Source organism: Dipodomys spectabilis, unplaced genomic scaffold (genome assembly GCF_019054845.1).
Source record: "Dipodomys spectabilis isolate Male_0828 unplaced genomic scaffold, ASM1905484v1 ptg000104l, whole genome shotgun sequence".
NCBI classification, from domain to species: domain Eukaryota; kingdom Metazoa; phylum Chordata; class Mammalia; order Rodentia; family Heteromyidae; genus Dipodomys; species Dipodomys spectabilis.
Genome location: NW_024870781.1, coordinates 2246203 through 2271381, shown reverse-complemented (window position 1 = coordinate 2271381; position 25179 = coordinate 2246203). Strand labels below are relative to the sequence as shown.

The 25179-nt window shown below is 41.4% G+C and overlaps 1 protein-coding gene across 2 annotated transcripts in view; it reads right to left on the bottom strand.

Moving 5' to 3' along the window:
- The window catches only part of F13a1 (coagulation factor XIII A chain), a 186728-nt gene that overhangs the window by 148288 nt on the left and 13261 nt on the right, over positions 1–25179 (bottom strand). For both annotated transcript variants that reach the window (XM_042687153.1, XM_042687154.1), the window contains exon 3: positions 20965–21153. In XM_042687153.1, the coding sequence (XP_042543087.1) occupies positions 20965–21153 (189 nt within the window). The remainder of the gene's footprint in view (positions 1–20964; positions 21154–25179) is intronic.

The window sequence follows — 25179 nt, the reverse complement described above, 5'->3', positions numbered from 1 at the left end:
GGCCTAGAGTTCAAGCCCCATGACCAACAAAAAAAAGGACAGTAGACTGGTCTTCTCACATAAGTTACACAAGAGATCACAAAGAGCTTGAATGGAATGTGAGGATGTAAATGAACATAAATGAAGGCTGGAGCCTTCCCGGGTGCCTGTGTGAGGGGTTCATTGCTCTCCAGGCCTTGGGGTGTATGGAAACAATCTTCCTCGTGTTCTCTGGTTTCTTGTCTCCTACTCCTCTTTAACAAAAGTCATTGCTGAGTATCTTCTTATGTGGGCAGAAGGGGACAATTTGGCATAGAGTGGAAAGCACCTGCCACAGTGCTCTGTATTCGTGACACAGCTGCACTTACTTTTTGGTTGGGTCACATTGGGTCACAGCGTTTTCATCTTTGTAGAGAATGTATCAGTGCTCACTCTTTGATGAAGCATTTTTCTTTTACTTGTTTCCTTTTTCTTGGTGGGGCAGCACTACTTTTCAACCCTCAAGTACTCGAAGCATGCACTAGAATTTCATCTGAAGAGGACTGAAGCCCATTCCCCAGGGGACTCCCCTGGGCTGGCCTTCTCCAGCAGCAACTGCTTCACGTCCCAAAAGAATCACACTTTCATTGATACCTGAGAGTACAAATCCATTTCCTTTGGCTTTGTGGGAGAGAGTGCTATGGCATCTCAAAGGGATAAAGTATCCTAACAGAATTCCATTCCTTGCACAACACACGGAGAAAGCACTGGGTTCCTGTCCTTCAGTTCTCATTTTGTGAATCTCAATTTCTTCCATGACCTTTTGAGATCACAGACCCAGCTAGGCTTACTGGGAATAGCCAGGATCTGATTTCCCCTGATTCCTTGTTCAGAGAATAGACTAGATCTGCAGAGCTCACTTAAGATTTCCTATTACCTTTATACATACATACATACATACATACATATCTATATATATATTACTATAACTTGCATCAAAGTCATACATTTTTCTTGTCTTAAGGCATAAGGGTGGGGGTGCTAATTTGTTACACCAGTGACAGAAAACTAACATTAACCCCAAACATACCCTAATGTGGGGATTCTTTCAATGTTAACTGACGCTGTCATTATAGCATTTTACTCAAATTTACTCAAGTTTCTTCAACCATGAATTTAAAGCTGCAAGGATGAAAAATATGACAGAGGTTGAGGATTGGGGGTCAGGGGTCCTCATAGGCATGATGGGGGTAAAAATAAATGGAACCCTGGGTTGGATTGGGAAGTGCAGAAATAAGGTAAAATAGTAATGAGCACCTCTAGATCCCAGACCTTGGTGTCTAAACATTATTTTCTGTTGTAAGGAAGTAGAGAAGCAGCTGGGCACTGGTACCTCACTTCAGTAATCCTAGCTACTCAGGGGGCTGAGATCTAAGGACTAAGGTTCAAAGCCAGACTGGGCAGGAAAGTCTGTGACACGCTTATCTCAAATTAACCAGCAGAAAGTTGGAAGTGGAGCTGTGACTCAATTGGTAGAATGCTAGTCTTGAGCAAAGAAACTCAGGGACAGCACCCAGGCCCCAAGTTCAAGCCCCAGGACCAGCACCAAAAGGAAAGATGAAAAAAAGGAAAAAGAAAGGAAGAAAAAAGGAAGCGAGGGAGAGAAGGAGGGAGAGAAGGAGAAAAAAGAAAGAGAAAGAAAGAAAAAAGAAAGAAAGGAAGGAAGGAAGAAAGGAAGAAAGGAAGAAGAGAACCTTGGAGAAATGATTCCCCCTACTCCAAGGCTAGCTGGGGAAAAGATAAAATGATCTGAGAGTATATTGTTGTTCCAGAAAATAAGGATGGAAGGATATTGAAGCCAGTTGGAATTATTTCTAATTGGCAAAATCTAAAATGGTTTGAACATCAATTTAATTGATGGTAATAGCACGTTTAACTCATTTCATCAAAATAAATAAGGAATTCATACTGATTCCAGTCAATTAGTCACTCCATCACTAGACATTTCATTGGTGAATGGAATATATCAGCAATTTGCTCTCCTGAAGAGCACTTGTTAGCCACACAGAGAACAAAGCATCGCTGTGCTGTGGTTGATGCCAACAGATGCCCCTGTGCTGTGCTCTATGATATGTTACACAGGGCCTGGTCCTTTCAGCAACTGCAGAAATTGATCCCCAGTTGCTGAGTGTGATGATAGAAAAAGTTCCTCAGGAGGTCAGTTTTGCCTGCGCTGAAGTAAAGGACCTCATCCAGAGTGACATCTCCTCCTGGGCTAAAGTCACATCTTGTAGTACAGGGCATAGTCCCCTTGCTCTTTTCTCAGCAGAACTATAAAGGGCCTTCCCAACTTTGTTGTTCCACGTAGGGCCAGCAAAGGCTTTTGTGTCAATGTAATTGTGACCCAACTCCTCCCTTGGCCCAACACTTTTTCCTTCATTTAGAGCTAGTCCCATGAGCATTCATTCCCCCAATTAACTTCTTGTATGCAAAAAACAAGGTCTGGGATACCCAGTTATACAATGCAATAATGACCAAATGCAATGACCAAAGTCAACATCACTTTTTGTGCAGGTAATGCAACTGGCAAAAAAAACCCACAAAACATACATGACCAGACAGGAGGTTGTTGTGCTTTGAATGTCCCCACCAAAAGTCATGTTGAAACTCAATGCTCATTGGGAAATATTGACAGGTGGACCCAGGACGAATCTTTAGGCAATGGTTCCATGATGAAGGCTCTGCTTTTGTAAATCAGTGAATCCATTTGTGCATTATTGTAATGGGTTATCTCAAGACTGGGGCTGTCATAAAAGCCAGGGTGGTTTTGTCTCTGGTGTGTTCTCCTCTGTCCATGTGCTGCCTGCTGCTTCTCAAAGCAGCAGGAAGGATCTCACCAGAAGCAGTTGTCCAATCATGAACTTCCCAGACATCAGAACTATAAGACAAACAAACCTTTCCCTGTTATAAATTTCCCAGACACAGTTTTTCCTCTCTGAGCAGCAGAAAACAGGCTGAGGCAGTTGCTCTGAGAAAAATACAGAGGCACCTCTGCAATGATTTTGTGAAAGGTACATGGCCTGATTTTAATTGGAGGCACTGTCAAATCTACCATAAAGGAGGGGCAAGTCATGAACTTACCCCTGTATAATCTCCAAAGGTGTGGAGTCAAAAGTCACAGGAACATTATGACACTCTTCTGAATTTAAAAAACAAGAACAAAAACATAACAAAAACTAAAGACATGAGAGAGAGATCAGCCAAATGCATCATGTGATTCTGCACTAGCCTGTCTGGGTATAGAGTGTCATCGTCCAAACAACTGGAGAGACTCAAATGGACTCTGAACTTGACATGCTTACAAGGATATACAGAAATATTCCAGCATGGCAGGACATAGATTGACAATTCTCACGTTTCTGGAATAAAAACAGAAGATGTGCTAGGCATCAATGGCTCATGCCTATAATCCTATCTAATCAGGAGGCTGAGATCTGAGAATCTGTTTTTGAATCCAGCTTGGGCAGACACTCTTATCTCCAACTGACCACCAAAAAGCCATAAATGGAGCTGTGGCTGCAATGATAGAGTGCTAGCCTTGAACAAAAAAGCTCAAAAACAAAATAAACAAACAAAACCATAAGTTGTCCTGAAGTATTCTTGTCAATTTCCTGTAAAAGAGGGTTTCAAAACTGAAACAAAATGTTGGCCTGGTGCTAGTGGCTCACAACTGTAATCCTAACAACTCAACTCAGGAGGCTGAAATCTGAGGATCACACTTCAAAGCCAGCTTAGGCAGGTAAATTCAATAGATTTTTGTCACCAATAAATAAACAAAAAGCCAAAGGTAGAGATATGGCTCAAGTGGTAGAATACCACCTTGATTAGAAAGAGAGAGAGAGAGAGAGAGAGAGAGAGAGAGAGAGAGAGAGAGAGAGGCACTGACTTTAAGCCCAGCATTCACACAAAGAATTTAAAAAACAAACACAAAGAACTTCAGGTAAAACAATTACACACACACATATTCATGTTTTGTATAATTACATATATACATATATATATGTATATATGTCCTCTATTTTTTTGCCATCAGTGGTATAGGCCTTTTAAGTTTCTTAAAACAAGGAACATTTCTTGAACTTTTTCTATAGTGGCACTCTCTGTTCTTCAAAAGAAAATGTGGAAGGGACATGCTCCCCGTCACCCTTCCTAGACAGCTTGACCTCCTCTCTCAAATAAGGTGCATATAGTGGCCTTTCTCTTATGTAGCATCTGTTCTAAGAGCATGTAGGCTAGTGAACACCCTCAGAGCCTCAGTGGGTGCTCAACCTATAGTCTGATAACACAACTTAAATCCAGAGGTTGAAGAAATCATGGCTACAGTGGTTACTTAATGAATTATGGAAAAGAGGACCATCAGGTGCCCACAACACCAGGATTTTCAAATAAGAGAAAATAAAGCAAAGAGAGACACACAAAAAGAGAGAGATTTCTTCTTAACTCCTGAAAACATCTACCTTATGATTGTTCCTGAAATAATCAAGACGATGGTATTTTTTTCCTTAAAATTTTGTGTTGATGGCTTGAAACACGAGCGCTGTCTTTATGAATCATCTTTATTTTTAAATTTTGGCTAACACTCCACTCAAGCGTCTTTGACATGTTTAAGCAATTTGTTTCACAAATATGAAAGTTAAAGAGGATGGAAATGAAGGGATGGAGATAATGGAGACAATGTGTCATTTCCTGTCACTTGGGGACATGTGGCACAAATCAAAAAAGTTCTTGAAAAGAAAAATGTCACACAGTTGTCTCCACACAGATGTCATTTCCATCACTGCATCACAGAAATATGCTTTTGTCACTTTGGTGAAATTAAGTGCTTCACCATGCCAAAGGCTTTTGGGTACCTTGTGGACCTAGACCTATAAGTTTGGTCCCTGGCTCACTTAATTTTGGGACATCGGGTCTCAAACATGGCTTCTACCTTTGGAACCAGATAAGAGATTGAAGGGAACAATGCTTTGCCCTTGGGGTTTTCTCAAACAAAGAAATAGAATTTGAAACAACATTAGCTCTAAGTCCAAATGGAAAGTATATGCCTTTACTGGAAGTTAATAGCACTATGAAGAGGTGAAGATTTCCTCACCCCCAACACACACACACACACACACACACACACACACACACACACACACACACACACACACACACACACACACATCCATGCACATGGACATACAATATCCTGCTCCCTTCAGGATCTCATTCTTCCTTTAGCTATTAGACCTCAGGAAACATCAAGCTCCAGGGTTTTCATTCCTTGATACCTGTGATAGTGAGCTTGGGCTACCATAGAAACATAACATGGATGGGGGTGGCCTGAATGACAGAGTTCCTTTCTTACAGTTCTGGAGGCCTGGATGTCCAAGATCAAGGCACTTGGAAGCCTCAGCTCCTGGTGAGGGCCTCCTTCTTGGCTTACAGATGGTGGCTTGGCCCCATCATCCCATCTCCCACATAGCAGTGGGAAGAGAGACAGCTCAGGTTTCTCTATTTTCAGAAGGGCACTAACCCTATTTGTGAGGCTCCACCCTTATGACCTAGTCATCCCCAGAGGCTCTACTTCCAAATACCATCACAGCAGGATAGGGTGTCAACACATGAATTTGGAAGGGCTATGAACAGTTCATGGATAACACTGCCCCTTTCCTCTCTCATTTCCATGCTGAATCCTGTCTGGACTGTCCTTGAGCTGAGCTCCTCATGACTGAATTCCTGGACCTGTGATCTGCAAAGGTCTACACAATTTATTTTGGGGGGATATTTGATTTGAACTCAGGGCCTCACACTTTTTAGACAGATGTACTACCACTTGAGCGATGCCTCCAGCCCTCTTTACTTTAGGTTTTGTGTGTTGTTGTTTTTCAAATAGGGTCTTGGTTTTTTTTTAAACCCAGTTATGCTGAGCTATGATCTTTTCATTTATGTCTCACAGTAACTGTTATGACAGTTATATGCCACCATGCCCAGTTTTTTGTTGTTGTTTCTTGTTTGTTAGTTTTTGCCAATCCTAGGGCTTGAACTTGGGACCTGGGTGCTGCCCCTGAGTCTCTTTATGTTTGAGGCTAATGCTCTACCACTGAAGCCACCAGTCAACTTCTGGCTTTTTCTGAGTAGTTAGTTTCTTGGAGATAAGAGTCTCATGGACTTTCTTGCCTGCGTTGGCTTTGAGCTGTGATCCTTCGATCTCAGCCTCCTGAGTAGCTAGGATTACAGGCAAGACCCAGCAGTGGACCAGCACCCAGCTTTTGTTGTTGTTGCTTACATGCTGTCTAGCTAACTGATCTTGAACCACAATCTTGTCTCCCAAGTAGCTCTGATTACAGGAGCAAGTCACCATGTCAAACTCCCCATCCTAACTTCTCAAGCTGCCTTTAAACGATTTGTGGAAAAGAATGGCTTCGTAATTATGTTAGTTGGATCATGTTAATGAGATCTGATCATTGATAAGAGATAATTTTCAGGGCTTATGTTTAGGGAAAGTAATGATCTGCTACAGGATATCCAAGCTCTGAAATCCATTACAGCAAAGTGCAAAGATTCACTGAGCAAGCATTAATTTCAGATTGCTTCCAAAAAAGAGCGTATTCCTTGTCCCCAGGCATGCCACACTTCAACTCTGCTTACCTGCAGATTGAGCCCCAAATAACCCATTCAACTTGATTCTGTGAAGGAAGTTAGCACGCCTCTACAGAACAATAAGCCCCTGAACTTCCAACAATGCCATTCGCCAGCCAGATATATATACATATATATGTATATATATATTTGCTATTACTCTAAAACAATTTCCAATTCTTCAAGCTTGATCTTAAGATATTCCTGCCTTGTCTTGAGAATTTGACTTCAATTCTAGCCCATCCTTCCAATCCCACTTGGACAGAGCAGTTCCTGCCTGCCTATAACATCCAATTCTGGTAAAGAATTTTGTCAGTGTAGGATTTGATGATGTGCTACATGGTAATGGTATGACTAGTTTACAGAATACCTCATGCCTTATAATAAATGTCCTAAAGATAGGGATGGACTACTAGATATATATATACTGCAAAGAATATAAAGTCAGTATATCAAAAGTTATTTACACTCCCATGTTTATTTTACTGCTGTTCTTGCTAAGAACCAAGATATTAAATGAAGAGAAAAGGTAAATGGTGTACACATATGATGGAATACTATGCAGCCATGAAAAGAGTAATCTTCAAATCCATCCATGTTGTTCTAAATCTTATTATTCATGTGAATATGGGTGGGTTCTGAGATTACAACTTTAGCAGAATTAGTCAGGTACACAAAGACAAATAGTGCATGATTACACTTAACTGTGGAAAAAGGCTCTTACCTCATAGAAAGAGAGGGAATAATAGTTATCAGAGGCCTGGGAAGGTAAGGAGGAGACATGATCAGGAGACTGGTGAATGGGAACAAAGACACAGCTCCATAGGGAGAATGAGTTCTGGGATACAGCTACTCAGTAGTGTTATTAGAATCAACCATATTATGTAAGATGAGTCAACATAGCTGGAGGAGAGGATTCTGAATGCTCTTGTTGCAAAGAAATGAGGACTATTTGAGATGACAGATAATCTAAAGGCCCTAAATTGCCCAGGTCCTAAAGAGCCAAGATATCATACTGTTCCCCATTAAAATGTGCAATTATGTCTGGTTCTGGTGGCTTGTGCTTGCAATTCTAGTTGCTCAGAAGGCTGAGACTCAAAGGACTGTGGTTTGAAGCCCACCCAGGCAGAAAACTTCACCAGACTCCATCTTTAATTAACCAAAAAAACGCTGAATTGAAAGAGTGGTTATTGAAAGAGTGGTTAAAGTAGTAAATTGAGAGGCTGGGAAGGTGGCTGAGTGGTAGAGTACTTGCCTTGCATGCATGAGGCACTGGGTTCAATTCCTCAGTGATACCATAAGCAGAAAAAGCCAGAAGTGGTGTTATGACTCAAGTGGTAGAGCACTAGCCTTGAGCGGAAGTGCTGAGGGACAGTGCGCAGGCCCAGAGTTCAGGCCCCACAATTAGCCAAAAAAAAGTAGTAAAGTGCCAGTTGAACAAGAAAGCTGAGCAAGAGCATGAGGCCCTGAGTGATGGAATATTGAACTCCTCTATAGCCCCTTTCCCCTGCAGAGTATAACAAAATACTGGACAGAGCAGCGTGCTTCTGCATCAGAAGCTCCTTAAGCCACAATGAGATGTGATGTCCTTCAAGCTCTTGAACAGCAAGGCAAAGGAAATAGACAAGGGAGCTAAAGACAAGCCAGGGCAAAACTTCTGTCAGTGCAACAAAGGAACATCCAAATAGCTATCTATGCAAGGCTTTGGCCAGAGAGGGGATAACACGTTCAAAGCAGCAGGCTGCAGAAATACTCATGAACAGACCTGCATGGTCCAGGCAACCCTCCTCCCTGGGGAACTCTCCTTCCCCTATCCAGCCAATGGGTAAATGCAGATATTCCCACTCAGCCAATGGGTAAATGCAGATATTCCCACCCAGGATGCCATGGATGGGTGAGTGCATGAGAGTAAATGCCAGGGGAAATAGAGATGAGATGGAGGAAAAAGGAGCAAAGGTCAGAAAAAAGGTGGAGTCAGGGAGAAGAGAAGGATGACACAAGAGAAGCAGGGTTATTTCTGGAGTACCTTCTAGTCATGGAGCCCCTGTTGGGTACAGAGCTGACGGAGGAACGCTTTTCTGTAGGCTATTCTTCCTTAAGGAATTTCACGAGGACTCTGCTTTCCCATACCATTGCACTATTCAAAACAAGGCTGGTAACTGGGTCATCTTATTAGCAAGCAACCATCACTGAGCAGTTCAAAGAGCTTCCAGTTACTCCTCATCAGTGCTTGTAACTTGCTCACTGAGTGACCAGAGGGCATGGATGATAGATAATTAGACCACTTGGATCCTTTCTTTAGTGGGTTGTAATTGCACTTAGGTGCCGTCTCTTGTCAAATGGAGTGCTCTTGTACAAGGTCTAGTGGTTGGCACATTAGTTTTCATTAGGTAGCTTTTCTACCTCCTCACCCCTCACTCCTGCTGCATCCTAAGATGGCTTAGGATTTATATGGGTCTCAGGGAGTGGCTGCCCTGCATTGTGCCTGAATTCCAATCTCCACTGGAAGATCATGGTTTCGATTACATGGGCTGGTGAGCCAAGATTACAAATTCCCACAAGCAAAAGAGGTCACAGTAAGACACAGCAGGAAGACATAAACACAGGGGAGGAGCCAGGGAGGGCAGATCTGGACAGGAAATGAGAGAGATGAAAGGTGGGAGGAAGAGAGGTATTTTTTTATTAATGCATTTTTTATTGCTATTGTAAAGGTGATGTACGAGGGGTTACAGTTACATAAATCAGGGACAGAGTACATTTCTTTTTGAAAAATGTCATCCTTTTCCTCACTTTCTCCCAGTTTTTCTGTCCTGTCACCACCCACAAGCTGTATAGTTCATTTTCAACAGTGTCTAGTCATTACCATGTCTGCATTTGTTCACCCTTTGTCCCTCCATTTCTGTGCCCTCCTTACCCTCCCATAAAGAGATAAATACACAAACAAGACAAAGGGGGGGAAAAAAGCAGCAACAAAGAAAAAGAAAAAACACCTCTTGTTTCCATTTCCTGGAGTTCACTTCAATACATATTATTTTATATGATCAGATATGCATAGGCATTGCACCTTTATGTTCCCCTCAAAAAGAGGCATCTGTGAGATCTCCTTCCAACACCCATGATCCTCATCTATGCTCTATGCTGCACTCTGGATATCACAACTGCACATTGGCTGCTCTGTTCTGATTAGAAACTCGGCTTTGCAGCCTGTGGGACATGGCCTCCAGAATGGCTGAGGAGGCTCCAGTGTTACAAAATGCATGGCAGTCCCTCCTGCTTTCACACTGACAGTTTCCTTCACTTCAACAGAACTTTGGGTGATCATCTCAGGCAAAATCTAGCTGATGGCTGCAGAGATTCTGTTCTGATGAATGCATGAGTGTTGCAAAGACACTGGGTATTATAATTATTATTATTATTATCTTCAAATAGATGTACAGAGGAAGTTCAATATAGCATTCCCATTTATGTGATAGTGTCACCTCTGCCATCATTCCCCTACCACACTTCTCTAAAAGTTTCCTAGATTCACTTTGATACATGTACAAAAGTACTAGGATTTGATTTGCCCATCATTCCTTAATGCTCACCTCATTCAAACAAGGCTTGCTTCAGCTTCCTGGTATTCATTTTTGCTCAACTGTCATTTAATCATTCAAAAGAGTTACACCAGGGAAATATTCCTATGTGTATACCATATTCTAGTCAGTTTGAATATGACTTTGTATGTTTTCAGATGTTTATATTTAGGTCTAAATGTATTTTATATTTAGTTATACAATGTTTATATTTAAGTCTGTCACATATGAGATAAAACTTAGACCTTTCATCTTTCTGAGCCTGACTTACTTCATTTAATGTGATTTTCCCCCCTGGTCCATCCACTTCCCAGCAAATAAAATAATATTAATCTTTCTGATGGATGGAAAAATTACTGTTGTATACATGCATATACATCTTTCTCAATCCACTCATCAGTTGTAGGGAACCTGAGCTGTTTCTATAACTTGGCCCTGGTGACTAGTGCAGCAAGAAACATGGGTGTGCAGATGCCTTGTTGTATCCCAACTTGGAATCTTTTGGGAAAATGTCCAAGAGTGTCATCACTGGATCATAGTGTAGCTGTATTTTTAGTTTTTTGAGGAATATCCATACAGATTTCCATAGTGGTTTTTACCAATTTACATTCCCAACAAAGCTTGAAACTACTATAGGAAAGAATAAAGGAAATACTAGAACTTATTGGCATATGCAAGAGCTTCCTGAATGGAGTTCCAGGGGCTCAACAAATAAGAGAGAGAATTGACAAATGGGATTGCATTAAACTAAAAATGCTTGTACACAAGAAGAATATAGTCACTATGCTATAAAGAGCCTACAGAATGGGAGATCTTTGCCATCTATATGTCTGACAAGGGCCTACTACCCAGAGTACAAGGAGCCTAAAAACTAAACCCCCAAAGAATCAATAGTCCAATTAACAAATGGTCACTTCTCACAAGAAGTATAAATAACCAATAAATACATGGAGAAATGCTCAACATTCCTGGTACCAAATAACATTGAGATTCAGAATGGCCATTATCAAGAATAAAAACAACAAGCTAGCCACTGCTGGCTCATGCCTATAATCCTAACTACTCAAGGGGCTGAGATATAAAGATATTGGTTCAAAGCCAGCTTGGACAGCAAAGTATGTGAGACTTATCATAATCTTTTACTTTCTTACTGCTTTATTTTACTTGGCATAATGTCCTCAACTTCCAAAGGATAGAGCAAGAGACAGGAACTCTTTCTCTTTTAAGGCTGTATTGTATTCCATTGTGTATCTGTACCATATTTCCTTATCCAGTCATCCATTGCTGGAACACTTAGGTTACACAGAGTCTTTACCTTGGCAGTTGTGAATGATACTAAAATGAACAGCTCTATGTCTTTAGACATAGTTATTATTAAGGAACTATGGAGAATGGAGAAAAGTTTCACTCAAAATATAGAAATGGATGTCCACAGAGATTAAATAATTTATCCAGGGCTACTAGCAGAGAATCTGAGCAGACAGTTCTCAAAAAAAGGAGAAACAACTGGGCACCAGTGGCTCATGCTTGTAATCCTAGCTACTCAGGAGGCTGAGATCTGAGGTTCATGGTTCAAAGCCAGCCCAGGCAGGAAAATCCCTGAGACTCTTTATTTCTAATCACTACCACACCAGAAGTGGAGCTGTAGTTTAAGTGGTAAAGCCCTGGATAAATTACTTAATCTCTGTGGACTTTGGTTTATATGTTTTGAGAGAGATTTGTTTCCATTCTCCCTAGTTCCTTGTTCTTCTATTAGGATAAAAAGATGCTTTGTGCAAGTTACATCCTTTGGCTCTTACATAACTGTGGCAAATTAACTTTACTATAGTAAAATACCTGAGAGAATTAACTTAGGAAGATAAAAGGTTATTTTTACATCATGAGTTTAGAGGTTCCAGTCCACAATCATGAGATCCTATTGCTTTGGGCTTCTGGCAAGGGAGGAATGCCCGGGTTGGCCTGTGTAGAGCTTACCTGCTCATCTAATTAGCCAAGGAGAGAGAAAAAAGGAGGAAGAGGGCCCCATAATCCTCTCCCAGACCATGCTTCCATGACCTAATGACCTCCCAATTGGCCCTCCATTGGGAATTTTTGGGCTTTCTCATCCAAACCGAAGCATGGCTACTTAGAATAGGCATTGTCATCTGGAGTTCTAGAGGAGGAAGCTTTAATTTAGAGGGCTGAACAGCTCTGTCATTGCTCCCTAGGGTGGAGCTGAGATTCCCACTGGGATCTGCCCATGTCCATCTCCCCTCCCCCTGGCTGCTCTCAGCCTTCCATTGAATGGGGTCGTTCCTCAAAGGGCCCCAGAGGTAGAAGTGGGCCAGGTCCTGCTGGCGCAGAGAAACCTTTATCCACGGTGCTCTACTTTACTCTAGATGTGACTTGTGCTCCTAAGGAAAAGAAAAATAGAGCCATTTTGTTACATCCTGTTATAGATATGAATAGAGATTCCTTGGGGAGAAAAGAAGAAAAGTTACACAGAATCATGCAACACATGTGTATTTTTAATCATTTATTAGTCTGAGGTCTTTTGCCAGTGTTACTGACAAAAGTTCTCCAAGGTAGCCTCTGTATTTCTGCCAGAGTAATCTAAAAAGTGGAATAAAATTAGATCTTAATATTCTACCAAAAATTGTTCTGTGGAGGCTCCTGGTTGTTTATAGAACTGCATCTCAAGTTTTTATCAAGAAGTACAGGGCCGAGTGCCAGTGGTTCATACCTGTAATCCTAACTACTCAGGAGATTGAGATCTGACACTATTGGCTCAAAGCCAGCTTAGGCAGGAAAGTCTGTGAGACTCTTACCTCCAACTAACCACCAAAAAAGTCAGAAGTGGAGGTGTGGCTTAAGTGGTAGAGCACTAGCCTTGAGCAAAACGTTCAGGGTCATGGGCTAGGCCCTAGGTTCAAACCCCAGGACCAGCACCAAAAAAAAGGAAAAAGAAAAGAAGCACAAAGTTTTAATGCTGCATGGAACTCTCTCTCTCTCTCTTTCTCTCTCTCTCTCTTTCTCTCTCTCTCTCTCTCTCTCTCTCTCTCTCTCTCTCTCTCTCTCTCACACACACACACACACACACACACACACTAGCCATGTTTTCCACTCCACTGGGTGAAGTGAACTCCTATTTATACTTTGAGATCCAACTCAAAAATCCCTTTGTGGAGAATTCCTCTAGCTTTCCTCTCAATCTCTCTCTCCAAGGTGCCTACCAGGCATGTTGCCCAAGAAATTGGCACGAACTCAGTCTAGGACTGACTGGGCCCTCTGACTGGGAGGTTCTGAAGGCAGTTCGTGAAAGTCTCATTACTGCAATCCCAGTACAAGTGGGATGACAAATGATCAACACAATTTCAATCAACATTTGAAAGGACAGGAGATAGGCTTTGTACTAAAAGAAGCCAGGATTAAAAAAAACCTGGAAAGTATATAAAAAGGATACTTAGAAATTATTTTTTAAAAGAAAGTTGCTGACGATGAATGCCAGTTTGAGCAGAGGTAATTTAATATTGACACAAAATCTCCGTTGTCCAAAAAGAAATGTGATTAACACTTTAACTTACCACACACATAGACAACGAGGTTCCCCTATCACTCCCTTCAGTGTTCTGCAAACTAAGGCAGTAACAACAAGTGTAGCTTGATATTTTCCAAAGAAAATCATATAATATATTATATATATATATACACACACATATACATATTAGTGAAGGGTATTATTATCAAACTAAAGATGTAGTAAGGCAGTGTTTGTAGTAAAACAGTTTGTGGAAATGTCAAGATAAACAAGATTTGTTTTAGACTGCACGCCTACTCAGTGCCTTTCATCCACTGATAGTTTTGTTGTGCATCTCCAAGAAGACATAGAACACAGCACGATCCAAATGTGTTTAGCCACAAGGCCTTTTCTTCTCCCAAGGATCCTCTCAGGAGAGATGATCATGGGAAAAGCACTCCAGGAAACACTGTCCTAGTTTCTCAGATGCCATTATTAGTCTCTTCACAGAGATGCTTAAAAATGAACACATTGATCATCAGTGCAGAAGCTTACAAGAATAAAATTTTGAAATAACATCGTAGAGAAGTGCTACTTTAAAAATGGTAAAAAGAAATACTCTCTTTCAGCAAAAGGCAGTATAGAAGGTGTGTGGTTTAAGACTTCTCTCTCTACATCTAACTAGCTTGATGATTTGGGGCAAATAATTTCTCAATAAATGGATCCAAAAATTGTGGTACCTATATACAATGGAATATCATGCAGCCATTAGAAAGGACAAAATAGTGGCATTCACAGGGAAATGGATGGAACTAGAACAAATCATTTTGAGCAAAGTAAGCCGAGAGCAGAGACAAATGACACATGGTCTCCCTGACCCTGATAGGTGGATGTTAAATCCCAAATGGAAGGAGATATGACAAAGTAACTAGGACTCACAAAACAAAGGACCTCCACTCAATTTGTTGTATCTTTCTAAACACACACACACACACACACACACACACACACACACACACACACACATATGCACACATCTGAGGGAAGCTAGGAGAAGGGCACAGAATCAGAGGGAAACAGGGGAAAATATACAATAGAAGGACCCATAAGCTGTACCAGACATTGATGAAAACAAACTAATCAACTCAAGGGCAGCAATGGGAGGGAAAGAGGGAACAGCTTACATGAAGCAAAGGAAAGAAATGTACATATCACCCGAGGTGGAAGAAATAGTTGTATTATCAAAGCTCATAGAATTCACAAACATTATAGACCAATATAATGATAACTTGCCTTGTGAAGGTTAAAATGTGTTTATGACTTTAACTAAGTATCACTATCCCACAATACTGTGAAATTTATGTGATCACTTAATCTTAATAAAAGTTATTTTTAAAATATTAATTATATGATTAAGAAGACAAAAATAAATACATTTTGGTAAATTAAAAAAAAAGATTTCTCAATAGAGAGCCTATGTCATATATGTGTAAATCACACATCTGACTAGCTTTGGACTTTTCAGTCCACTGAGTGAAGTGAACTACTATTTATACTTTGATACAAAAGTCCATAGGGAGGCCCTGTCTTAAAAGATTTGTCTTTTGGATTGCTTTGGGGGCTTACAAATGGGTTAAGTGTGTCCCCAAAGCTTTATATATCACAAGCTTGGTTCTCAGGGTGGTGGTGTAGGGAGGTAGAGCCCAGTAGGAGGTAACTAGGCCGTTGGAGGAATCGACCTTGTAAGGTATTAATGCCAGTGGCTTCTTGTGAGAATGGTTGTTACATGTGAAGTGAGCTGGACCCTTGGTTCTCCTTGGCTCCCCCATAGGATTGCTCCCTCTGGCATGTGCTCCCGCCGTAACGCCCTCTGCCATGGTGGGACACAGACAAGGGCTGGTAGACTCCTCACAGAGGATTGAAAAATGGGACTACCCAGACTTGGATTAGTCCGTCTCCAAACGAGTGAACTAAATAGACCTAAATATATATTTCATTGTGAAATACACAGCAACAGAAAATGGATGAATACCTGGACTTTAGAATGGGCATGGTGTCTCCTAAGTTCCTGAAGGATCTGCTCACTTTCAGTAGCTTTGCACAACTTGAGGCCATCAAGCCTGGTACACAGTTCTATCGTTCTTTACTTAAACCTTCCCAGTCTCCTTCACCTGATTCAAAAGACCCACTAAGGAGAGGGATTCCTCTTCTCAGTCTATCCCTTACTCTCTGCTTCAACCTCCTCTGGAATTCTCCCTTGACCACCCAGTATTTATCTGGAATCATCAGGATTCTTGCTGACTGACTCCCTCTCTTCGCCCTGCATATATACACAAGCCTCTCCAATTCTAAGACAAATAACAAATAAAAACATTTAGTTACCATCTAAACTTTCTTTTCCAAGCATGGGGCTGGCAACTCACACCTATAAACCTAGCTGCTCAGGAGACTGAGATCTGAGGATCCAACATTCAGAGCCAACAAGGGGAGGAAGGTTGCTAACACTCTTCTCTCCAATTAACTACTAAAAAGCCAGAAGTGGAGCTGTGGCTCAAGTGGCAGAGAGGTAATCCTTAAGCATACAAACTCAGGATTAGCACCCAGGCCCTGAGTTCAAGGACTGGCACCAAAAAATAAAAAGAATTCTTTTCCTTCAAATGTAATACAGGTTGGCTACCTCTACTTATTCTCATTGCATTTACTTTCAGATCTTGGAATTTAGTTTCTACCCAAGTGAGGAGGAGAAAGAAGAGGAAGGAGGAGGAGAGAAGAAGAAAGGACAATCTCCAGAGGATGTGTGTCTGTCATAAAGCATCACAAAGCAGATCTCTTGACTGCTGAGCCCCAAGGGATAGTTATTACTTCACTTCGTTCCTTCCTCACATTTAATAAAATTGGCTATGATTTCTTCTTTAAGCACACATTCCTCTTAGACTTGAAACACTGCTCTGCTTGGATTATACTTCTCTTTCTGTGATCATTTGGCCTTTCCCTCCTTCAGGGACTCTAGTTCCCAGATCTCTTCCCTAGAAGTTGTTTCCTCCTAGGACTCAAGTCTCAGGCTCATGCTTACTTCATTTACTTTTTCCAAGTAAATCAGATGAATGAGACCCACATTTTCTTTGTCTACCCACATTTCCTGCTTTGGCTTCAGACTTCTGTCTTTGAACATTGTTAATCTCAAAGTCCCCCGAATTGTCCAACCTCACCAGAGTAAAAAAGAAATACACTTAACCTCTGCTGCTCTCTAGATGGAAGAGGGTGTGGTGTGACCAGGAAAGGAAACTGGGTTTGAAGAGCAGGCACAACTCTTTCTGGTCTGGGCTGGATGAGCTACTTAATAACTAACTTTAAGTCAGCTTTAAAGATTCTTGAAGAACTCAATGGGAAATGCAGAACACATTTGTATGTGTGTGTCTGTAGGTATACATCATGTCTGTAAGCATGTCTTTATGTGTATGTGTTATGTATGAGTGTGTGCAGGCATGTATGCATGCATGTTGTTCCAACAGTTGCATACTTGGTACCCAGAGCCAGTGGATTATCATTCACATTAGAAAGTTCTAGCACATATCATCAAAGTCAAAAGGAAGTGGCAATGTGAGAGGCGCACTTGACTCTTTCTTTCCTCTCATCTCTCACAGGAACACATCCGATAGATTTTTTTTCCTCAGTATTTCCCAAATCTCATCACTCTTCAATTTCTTTAGCCAACATCCCTAACCCAGGCTGTCATCCTCTTTCCTCCAAGAATCTTTACCCAACCTGGACATCCTGTTCTAGTAATCTGGGCTGGAAGGAGCATGCCATTCTGAAGGAGAATTCTCTGTCATTGTCATCTTTAAAATACACCAGAGACTGAAATGTAGGTGGGTTTTTATAACCATTATTCACAAAGTGAGGGAAACAGAAATACTTTTGATAATAGAATATTTTGATGTTCAGTGGGCTCATGAGACTGCATCTGTGCAACTGACCCCTGTGGGATCTCAGCACATGATGACCATAACTACATATGTCTCACCACAGTACCATCATCACCAGACTGCGCCTGCCCCTCAGCACAGCCGATGTGCAAGTCCGGTGTACATTGCTTACATCCCAGGCTTCATTCTTATCCTCCCTTGTGTGTGGGAGGGCCCGCACACAACCCCTTAGGGGTCAGGGAAGCAGATGAGCTGTAAATGGATTTCTGGAAGCTCCTGGGAGAGTCTTAGCTTTCCCAATATATAGATTTGTGGTTGTTTTCCTTCCCCTCTTCTTTCTGCTAAAACCAGAATTAGGAAGTATGGAACTAGACAGGGGGCTTTGTGAGTCTGAGGAGAAGACCTAGAGAATCTCCAAGTCCTGGCCTTGGTCTTATGTGATTAAACTCTGGGGAGAAAAAAGAATCAAACATTAATATGTAGGGCCCACAGGGGCTAGCAATCCCTCTGGTCTTGAGAGAGCTGGGAAGGACAACTCATATGTCTGTCCTTAGGATCACTCTCATTCCTGCCAGGATGACCATTATCAAAAACAAAGTAAAACAAACCAAACCCAAACAACAAGAAAATCACAAATGCTGGCAAGGATGAGGGAAAAAAACCCATAAACTACTAGTAGCAATAAAAGTTCATGCAGACTCTATGTAGGAAACTGTGTTGAAGTTCTGCACGAAGTTAAAAGGAGAACTACTATATGATCCAGCTATGCCACTCTTGGGTGTATATCTGAAGTCAAGTAAGTCAGCATATGAAAGAAATACCTGAACCTCCATAGTTAGTAGCAGCGCCAATCACAATAGCTGAAATTTAGGATCAGTGTGGGTGCCCATCAACTTGAATAAAGGATAAAAAAAGTGGTATATCTACACAATCAAGTATTATTCAGCCAAAAAAGAATAACAAAATCCTGTCATTTCCAAGAATATGGATGGAGCTGTTAAAAATGTCTTCGCTCACGTGCAGGAACTAAAGCTGACTGGGAAGGAAGAGGGAGTCTGTGAGAGACTGGGAGGGGGGAAGAGGGATGAGGGTGAGCATGAACACAGCTAATGCATGTGTGGAAACAGCACAAAGGAATCCATTAATTTGTCCACCTAATGTGTGCTATCAATAATATTCATAAAGAATGACTCTCCTCAAAGCTGGGCATCGTAGATGTCCTACCCATGTTAAAGTAATAGCAAATTAACAGTACATGCTGTCCTGAGCTACAGGTTAACACATCAATTATTAATGCCCTGTTCCAAGTCTGCCATGATTTGCCTTGGCCCCAGCCTCAAAGCTGGAAAGAAAGAAAAGGCTGCTGGGTACATTTTCTCTCCACACCCATATCTTGAACTTCATTCATGCCTCCACCTGCCTCTCAGAGGCTGCCCTGCTGGCCAGCACTTAACAAATACTATAATCAGGCAAAAGCTCACCAGACTTGGTCACCTTCTCTACCCCTACTCTGAGAATGGAGCACACACAGGGGTTAATCTGGCATCATCTTTCTTAAATATTTAAAAAGCAATTACTTAAGTGCTAAAAATGTATTTACTTAAATATTTAAAAGGTAAGGGAGGGAGGGAAAATAAGAAGGAAGAAAGGAGGGATGAAAGGAGAGAGAGATGGAAGGATGAAAGTGAGGAGAAAGGAAAAGCAAGAGAGGAAAGGGAGAAGGTAAAGAAGAGAGGAAGGAAGGGAGGTTGGAAAGGAGAGGGGAATGGAAGAAGGGACCAAGGGAAAGAGGAGAGAAGGAGAAAGAAAGGAAGGAAGAAAGGGAAGAGAGGAAAAGGGAAGGGAGGGAGGAAAGGAAGGAGGAGGGAAGAAAGGAAGGAAGTTTATTAGGAAGAAAGTGGGAAGTTTGTTTATATGTGATAAAGAAATGCCATGCCCTACCATAGAAACAAAGAGACACTTCCAAGTATTAACACGTCAGTTCGTTTTAGACAAAGTCAGAGGGAGGCAAAATGGAACAATCAAATGTGAAGTTATTTTTCTATAGTTTTGATATAATAATAGCCTTCTCCAGGCATTAGTGATCTTTTAAAGTAATATTTCAACTGACTTTTGTGGTACAACTAATTATGTTAAATATTCTGAAAGAAATACTTCAAGAGATTGTTCCTTACCTTTCTCTCTCCCTTCCTCCCTGTTTTCCTTCCTTCCTTCCTCCCTCTTTTCCTCCCTCTCTCCTTTTCTTCTTTCCTTCCTTCCATTTAAAATATGGTCTTTCCTGTTTGTGAAGTCAATATTTTCCCATTCTGGGTTTCCTGATGTTGAGGTACACCAATGATACAAACCTTAGCACTTAATTTCATTTACATTTCTTATTCTCTCTATATCTTTTTTTTCACTGTGACAATCACATTGAAAATCTGATTTCCATGGCTTTATTCAGTTCTACTGAAAGAAGTCACGGTACTACTTTTTGTAGTACTGTGGTACTGAGGGACTAGCTCAGGGACTTCTTGATTTGCTAGGCAAGCTCTCTTTAAGCTAAATCTCAACTCCACAAGTACAAGCTTTATACAAAGGGTTGTTGGATTTTCTCATATCCTTCATCCACTATTGAGTTATTTTAACCTTTAATTTATGTACAGAATTTTGTAGTTTCTTGCTTTCCTATGCATATATATATATATATATATATATATATATATATATATTCCTGATATTCTTGAAAATTCTTGGAGAAATGTTTACCAAAATATATCAAATATTACTAGCTGTAACTTAAAGAAAAGGGTTCCCTGATCAGAAAAATTTGAGAAGAGCTGGAAGTACAATGGCACTTTCTGCAACCTTTCAGGCTACTGCCAGTTTTCAAGAGGAGATCATAGTACAAAGCATTCAGTAAATTTCACTGGACCATCCACTTCTCCTGGCCGAGCCACAGGACTAAATCAGGGCAGAACAAACTTTGGGAAAGGCATATGTGGAAATCACATATTAAGATTTACAAGTATTTTCAGCATAAGAAACCAATTAAACCACTGTGATAGGTTAAACATCATAGCTACAGAGTGTCAAAGCTATTTGGGGAATACTAATTCAGTTAATTAACATTTTACACTCATTATACTTACTAGCATTTATACAAGACTTTGACTAGGGTAGGCCCACATTATTGGTATTCTGCCTGAAGTAGAACATAGGGTGACTTCGTGGCTGAATTCCATCCCTGCCCCATCCAGTGTTAAGTGTGATGCAATGATACCTTGTGTCTGCTCTCTTTGCAATTCAACCCATGATGTCATGTCTAGCACTTGCATGGGGCACTTACCAATGACGTATTCCACTCTGAAGTGATCTCTCCTAGGGTTGTATGGACGATTGAAGTCAATCTGGACGTAGAAGGACTGTCCTCTGCGGACAATCAAATTGTTGTTGTCATACTGGTCTGTGTGATGGTCAATCTTGTTGCTGTCCCATCTCTCTTTGAACAGGTGAACACTTGTGACATGAAGGTATTCTGGACATGGAGAAAACAATGGAAGGAAACTGTTAGGTGGCTTTCAGTTTAAACACAGACTTAAAAATAAAACCAAGCCAGGCGCTGATGGCTTACACCTGTAATCCTAGCTACTCAGGAGGCTGAGATCTGAGGATTGAGGTTCAAAGCCAGCCTGGGCAGGAAAGTCCATGAGACTCTTATCTCCAATAAACCACTCGAAAACCAGAAGTGGCACTGTGGCTCAAGTGATAGAGCACTCACCTTGAGCTGAAGAGCGCAAGGACAGCACCCAAGCCCAGAGTTCAAGCCCCACAACCGACCAAAAAAAATAAAAATAAAACCAAGCCAGGTTATTTTTCTGAAGAAGGAAGAGAGCAATAAAAGTCTGTATGGAGACAGCGGAGACAGCAGATCTGACAGTCTCGTAATGTTCTTGCTTAGGGAGAGAGTTTTACTTTTTATGTAAGCTTTTTCCACTCCTGATCTCATTTCAGATCACAGGACACTCACTTTGGGGGAGATGGCTGGCTGGCTTATAGATCTAGACACAGGGAAGGGAGGGAGGGCCAGAGTTCAAGGCATCAGCTTCTCCATCACACGCTGGGTTTTGCTATGCTAGGCTCTCCCCGCCATGCCTAAACTTCTCTATATGAGGCAGCCACTTCAATTCCTCCATCTCTCCAAAGGGTGGAATCAAATCGGAGAAAGCCTCAAAGGGATATTCTGAGGACAAAATTGGCCATTAATCCAAAATTCTCCTGTCACCTCAGGAAGGGTCAAATGTCCTCTCCTGTCGTTCTAAAAGTAGATCTGGGTCCTCAAAGGCAGGGGAGGGAGGGAACAGGTCTGCAGAAAGGAAGTTAGCATTTCTCTGAGGTAAGTATGATGGCTTACAGCTACAGACAGAAGCTAGCCTTGCAGCTCCTTAGCCTCCAAGTGACACACCTAGACATCAAACCCTGATCTTTTTGATGCCAAAATTGCAGAGTTTTCTTTTGGAATGAGGTGTATATGTGTCAATTGTGTGTTTACTAATCATATGACTTTCCTTATTTTACAATGAGGACACCGATTTTTATTGTCAAGATGATGTACAGAGGGGTTACAGCTACATAAGTAAGGTAGTGAGTACATTTCTAGTCAAACATTGTTACCCCTCCCTCATTTTTTCCCATGTTCACTGACTTTTACAGACTATCTTGTGGTGCTTCAACATCTGGAGGAGGTGATGTATGTGGATGTGATTTGAGATGACATGCACGAAAGCAGGAGCAGAGCCTGATCCAGAATAGCCCTGCACAAAGGAAAACTTCCCTCTGCCACTTTCCTATTCCCCTCTGTGAATGACCACTTCTGGGAAGGCAGTGGCAACTACAGTCTACACTGTGGTTTAGGAATTCAAGCCCAGAATCTGATCCCCGGGTACATCTGGAGTTCTCCAGGAGTCTGGGGATGAGAAGATTGGGAAGGGTGCTCTGTCCCCTGCCCTCCACGCCCCTACCCCCTTTCCCAGGCCTGACTAGTTTTCCCTAATGGCTGCAAAATAAAAGCATACTGCTCAGCTTATGCCCATTCAGAGGCATGGTGCTGAAATACTCCAAAGACATCTCCACTTTTACACAGGAATCCTATGCAGGACTCTGGGTTCCTTGGAGCCCCATTTTTTTCTTCATAAATGAAACCAAGTAGTTGGGCTCTTTAAGATATACTTTAGCACTGAAGTCCAGGAGTGTTGAAACCCTCATTATGATTATTTTTCTTTGAGTAGTTGTACAAGGGGGTTTCAGCTCAACATGTCACTTTAAAATGAGCACAATGTATCTTTTTCGGGGGGCGGGGGAGGTCTGGTTGTGGGACCTGAACTCTGGGCCTGGGCGCTGTCCCTCAGCTCTTCAGCTCAAGGCTAGCACTCTACCACTTGAGCCACAGTGCCACTTCCGGCTTTTTTCTTTTTGCTTATGTGGTGCTGAGGAATCGAACCCAGGGCCTCAGGCATGCAATGCAAGCGCTCTACCACTGAGCCACCTTCCCAGCCCCAGCACAATGTATCTTAATCATTCCATCATTCTCTTCCATCTCCCCCAACTCCATCCATCTCCTTAAGTTTCCTGGTTCTATTTTCACATATATGCATTGGAACCTAAAGCTGTTTTCACCCATTCCTTCTCTCTCCATTTGTCCTTCTCCCTTTGATTTCACTCTCAACTTGTCAACACATGTTCCAGCTTCCTGGAATTCATTCTGTTAAACTGTGGATTATTTGTAGGAGTGACATCATTGATATACACCTTTTGTATGGTAGTCACCTTTTGTATGCCATATTTTGGTCCATTAGTTTGGTATAACTGCATATTACCTTTATATATTTTCATCTATGTTTATAAGTTAGCTCTAACTCCCAAATGTGAGAGAAAACATGTATCCTTTGTCTTTCTGATCCTGACTTACTTTACTTTGGTACATTCAAGGTTCATCCAAACCCAGGTCATAATCTCATGTCTCAGATTTATTCACGTATGGTTCTTCACCTCTCAGACTCACACAGGTGAGTTTCTTCCACTTTAAAATGAGGATGCTAGTAGCTTGAGAATTTCTATGAGGACTCAATGAGATATGATACAATGTGTCTGCTATGACACCTGGACTACCTTGAGATTTCAGGTGTTCTGTGGCTCACAGAGCAGGAACTCTGACAAGACTCCACATGGCTTGGTATTCCATGGGTTACTCCGGCTGCAGCATTTCAGTAGAGCACAAGATGCAGTTTTATTTTTACCTTATCTCACAGCTCAGTCACAGTACATGGGCCCCTGAAGAGTACTTTCTTTCCATTATGCTGTGAGCTGAAGATGTTTAATTTTCTAGGCCTCTCTCTTTTCCAAGGCACCTTTCTCCTGAGCTCTCTGGCTTTATTAAGATCATATTCTCCAGTGCTAAACCAGCCTATGAAAGAGTGAGGAGATCCCAAAGTATCTGGGGTTGAAAATAACTTTAGTGACCAACTCCTCTGCTCCTCTTTTTTTGCACAATGCTTTTAAATAACTTTAAAAAATAACTAAAAGTCTAAATCCTCAGGAATGGGTTGAATGTGTTCACCATTCATCAGTATCAAAGAAAGGAACATGCTAAGATACAGCTCAAAGGGTCTCAAGGGAAAGGCACTCCCAGGCCATCTGGTAGACCTACCATGTGGATACTCCAGGAGCATCTCCTGGAAAGCCTTAAGACTTGGGTTTCTGGCCTCTGATTGAACAGAGAACTCACTACCTGATACTCACTACTCTAACCCTCTTGTGATGAACTGACATCTGCTTCTCTGTAATTTTCTATCCACGGATCCGTTTGTATAAATGTAGAGCAAATTCTCCAGTCATCTCCTTTGGCATCCTCTAGGTATTTAAAGGGTTCTTAGGCATCTCATCCTCAGTGTGAAACTGTCTCCATTTCTTCAATGATTCCTTAAGATGCTTTCCCATAATTCTGTTTTGGAATATATTTCACTTCGTACATTTTTTTTTTTTTTTTGCTGGTCGTAGACCTGAACTCTGGGCTATGCTCTGTCTCTCAGCTCTTCAGCTCAAGGCAAGCACTCTACCACTTGAGCCACAGCGCCACTTCTGGCTTTTTCTGTTTATGTGATGCTGAGGAATCGAACCCAGGGCCTCATGCATGCAAGGCAAGCACTCTACCACTGAGCCACCTTCCCAGCCCTCACTTCGTACATTTCCTTTTTGAACTTTTTCCCTAGAAGAAAGTACCTACTGTGGTCATGTTTTTTTCCCAATAAAATACGAGACAATTACATCTTTGAAAACAAATAGTACACATCTATTATTTTAATTCAAGATATAATTAGTGTCTCAGGCACTCTTTTCTTACTTTGGATCTACATTAAGTTCATTCTAATGCCATTTGCCCCTTAATGGGCTATAATTCCATTTAGATTCCTACAAGTTACTCACTTGAGTATCTCTTTGGTCATATGTATTTATTAAAATTTTTTTTTGTTTTTCAGTTCATTTTAAGGCCTGTTTATTTCTCACA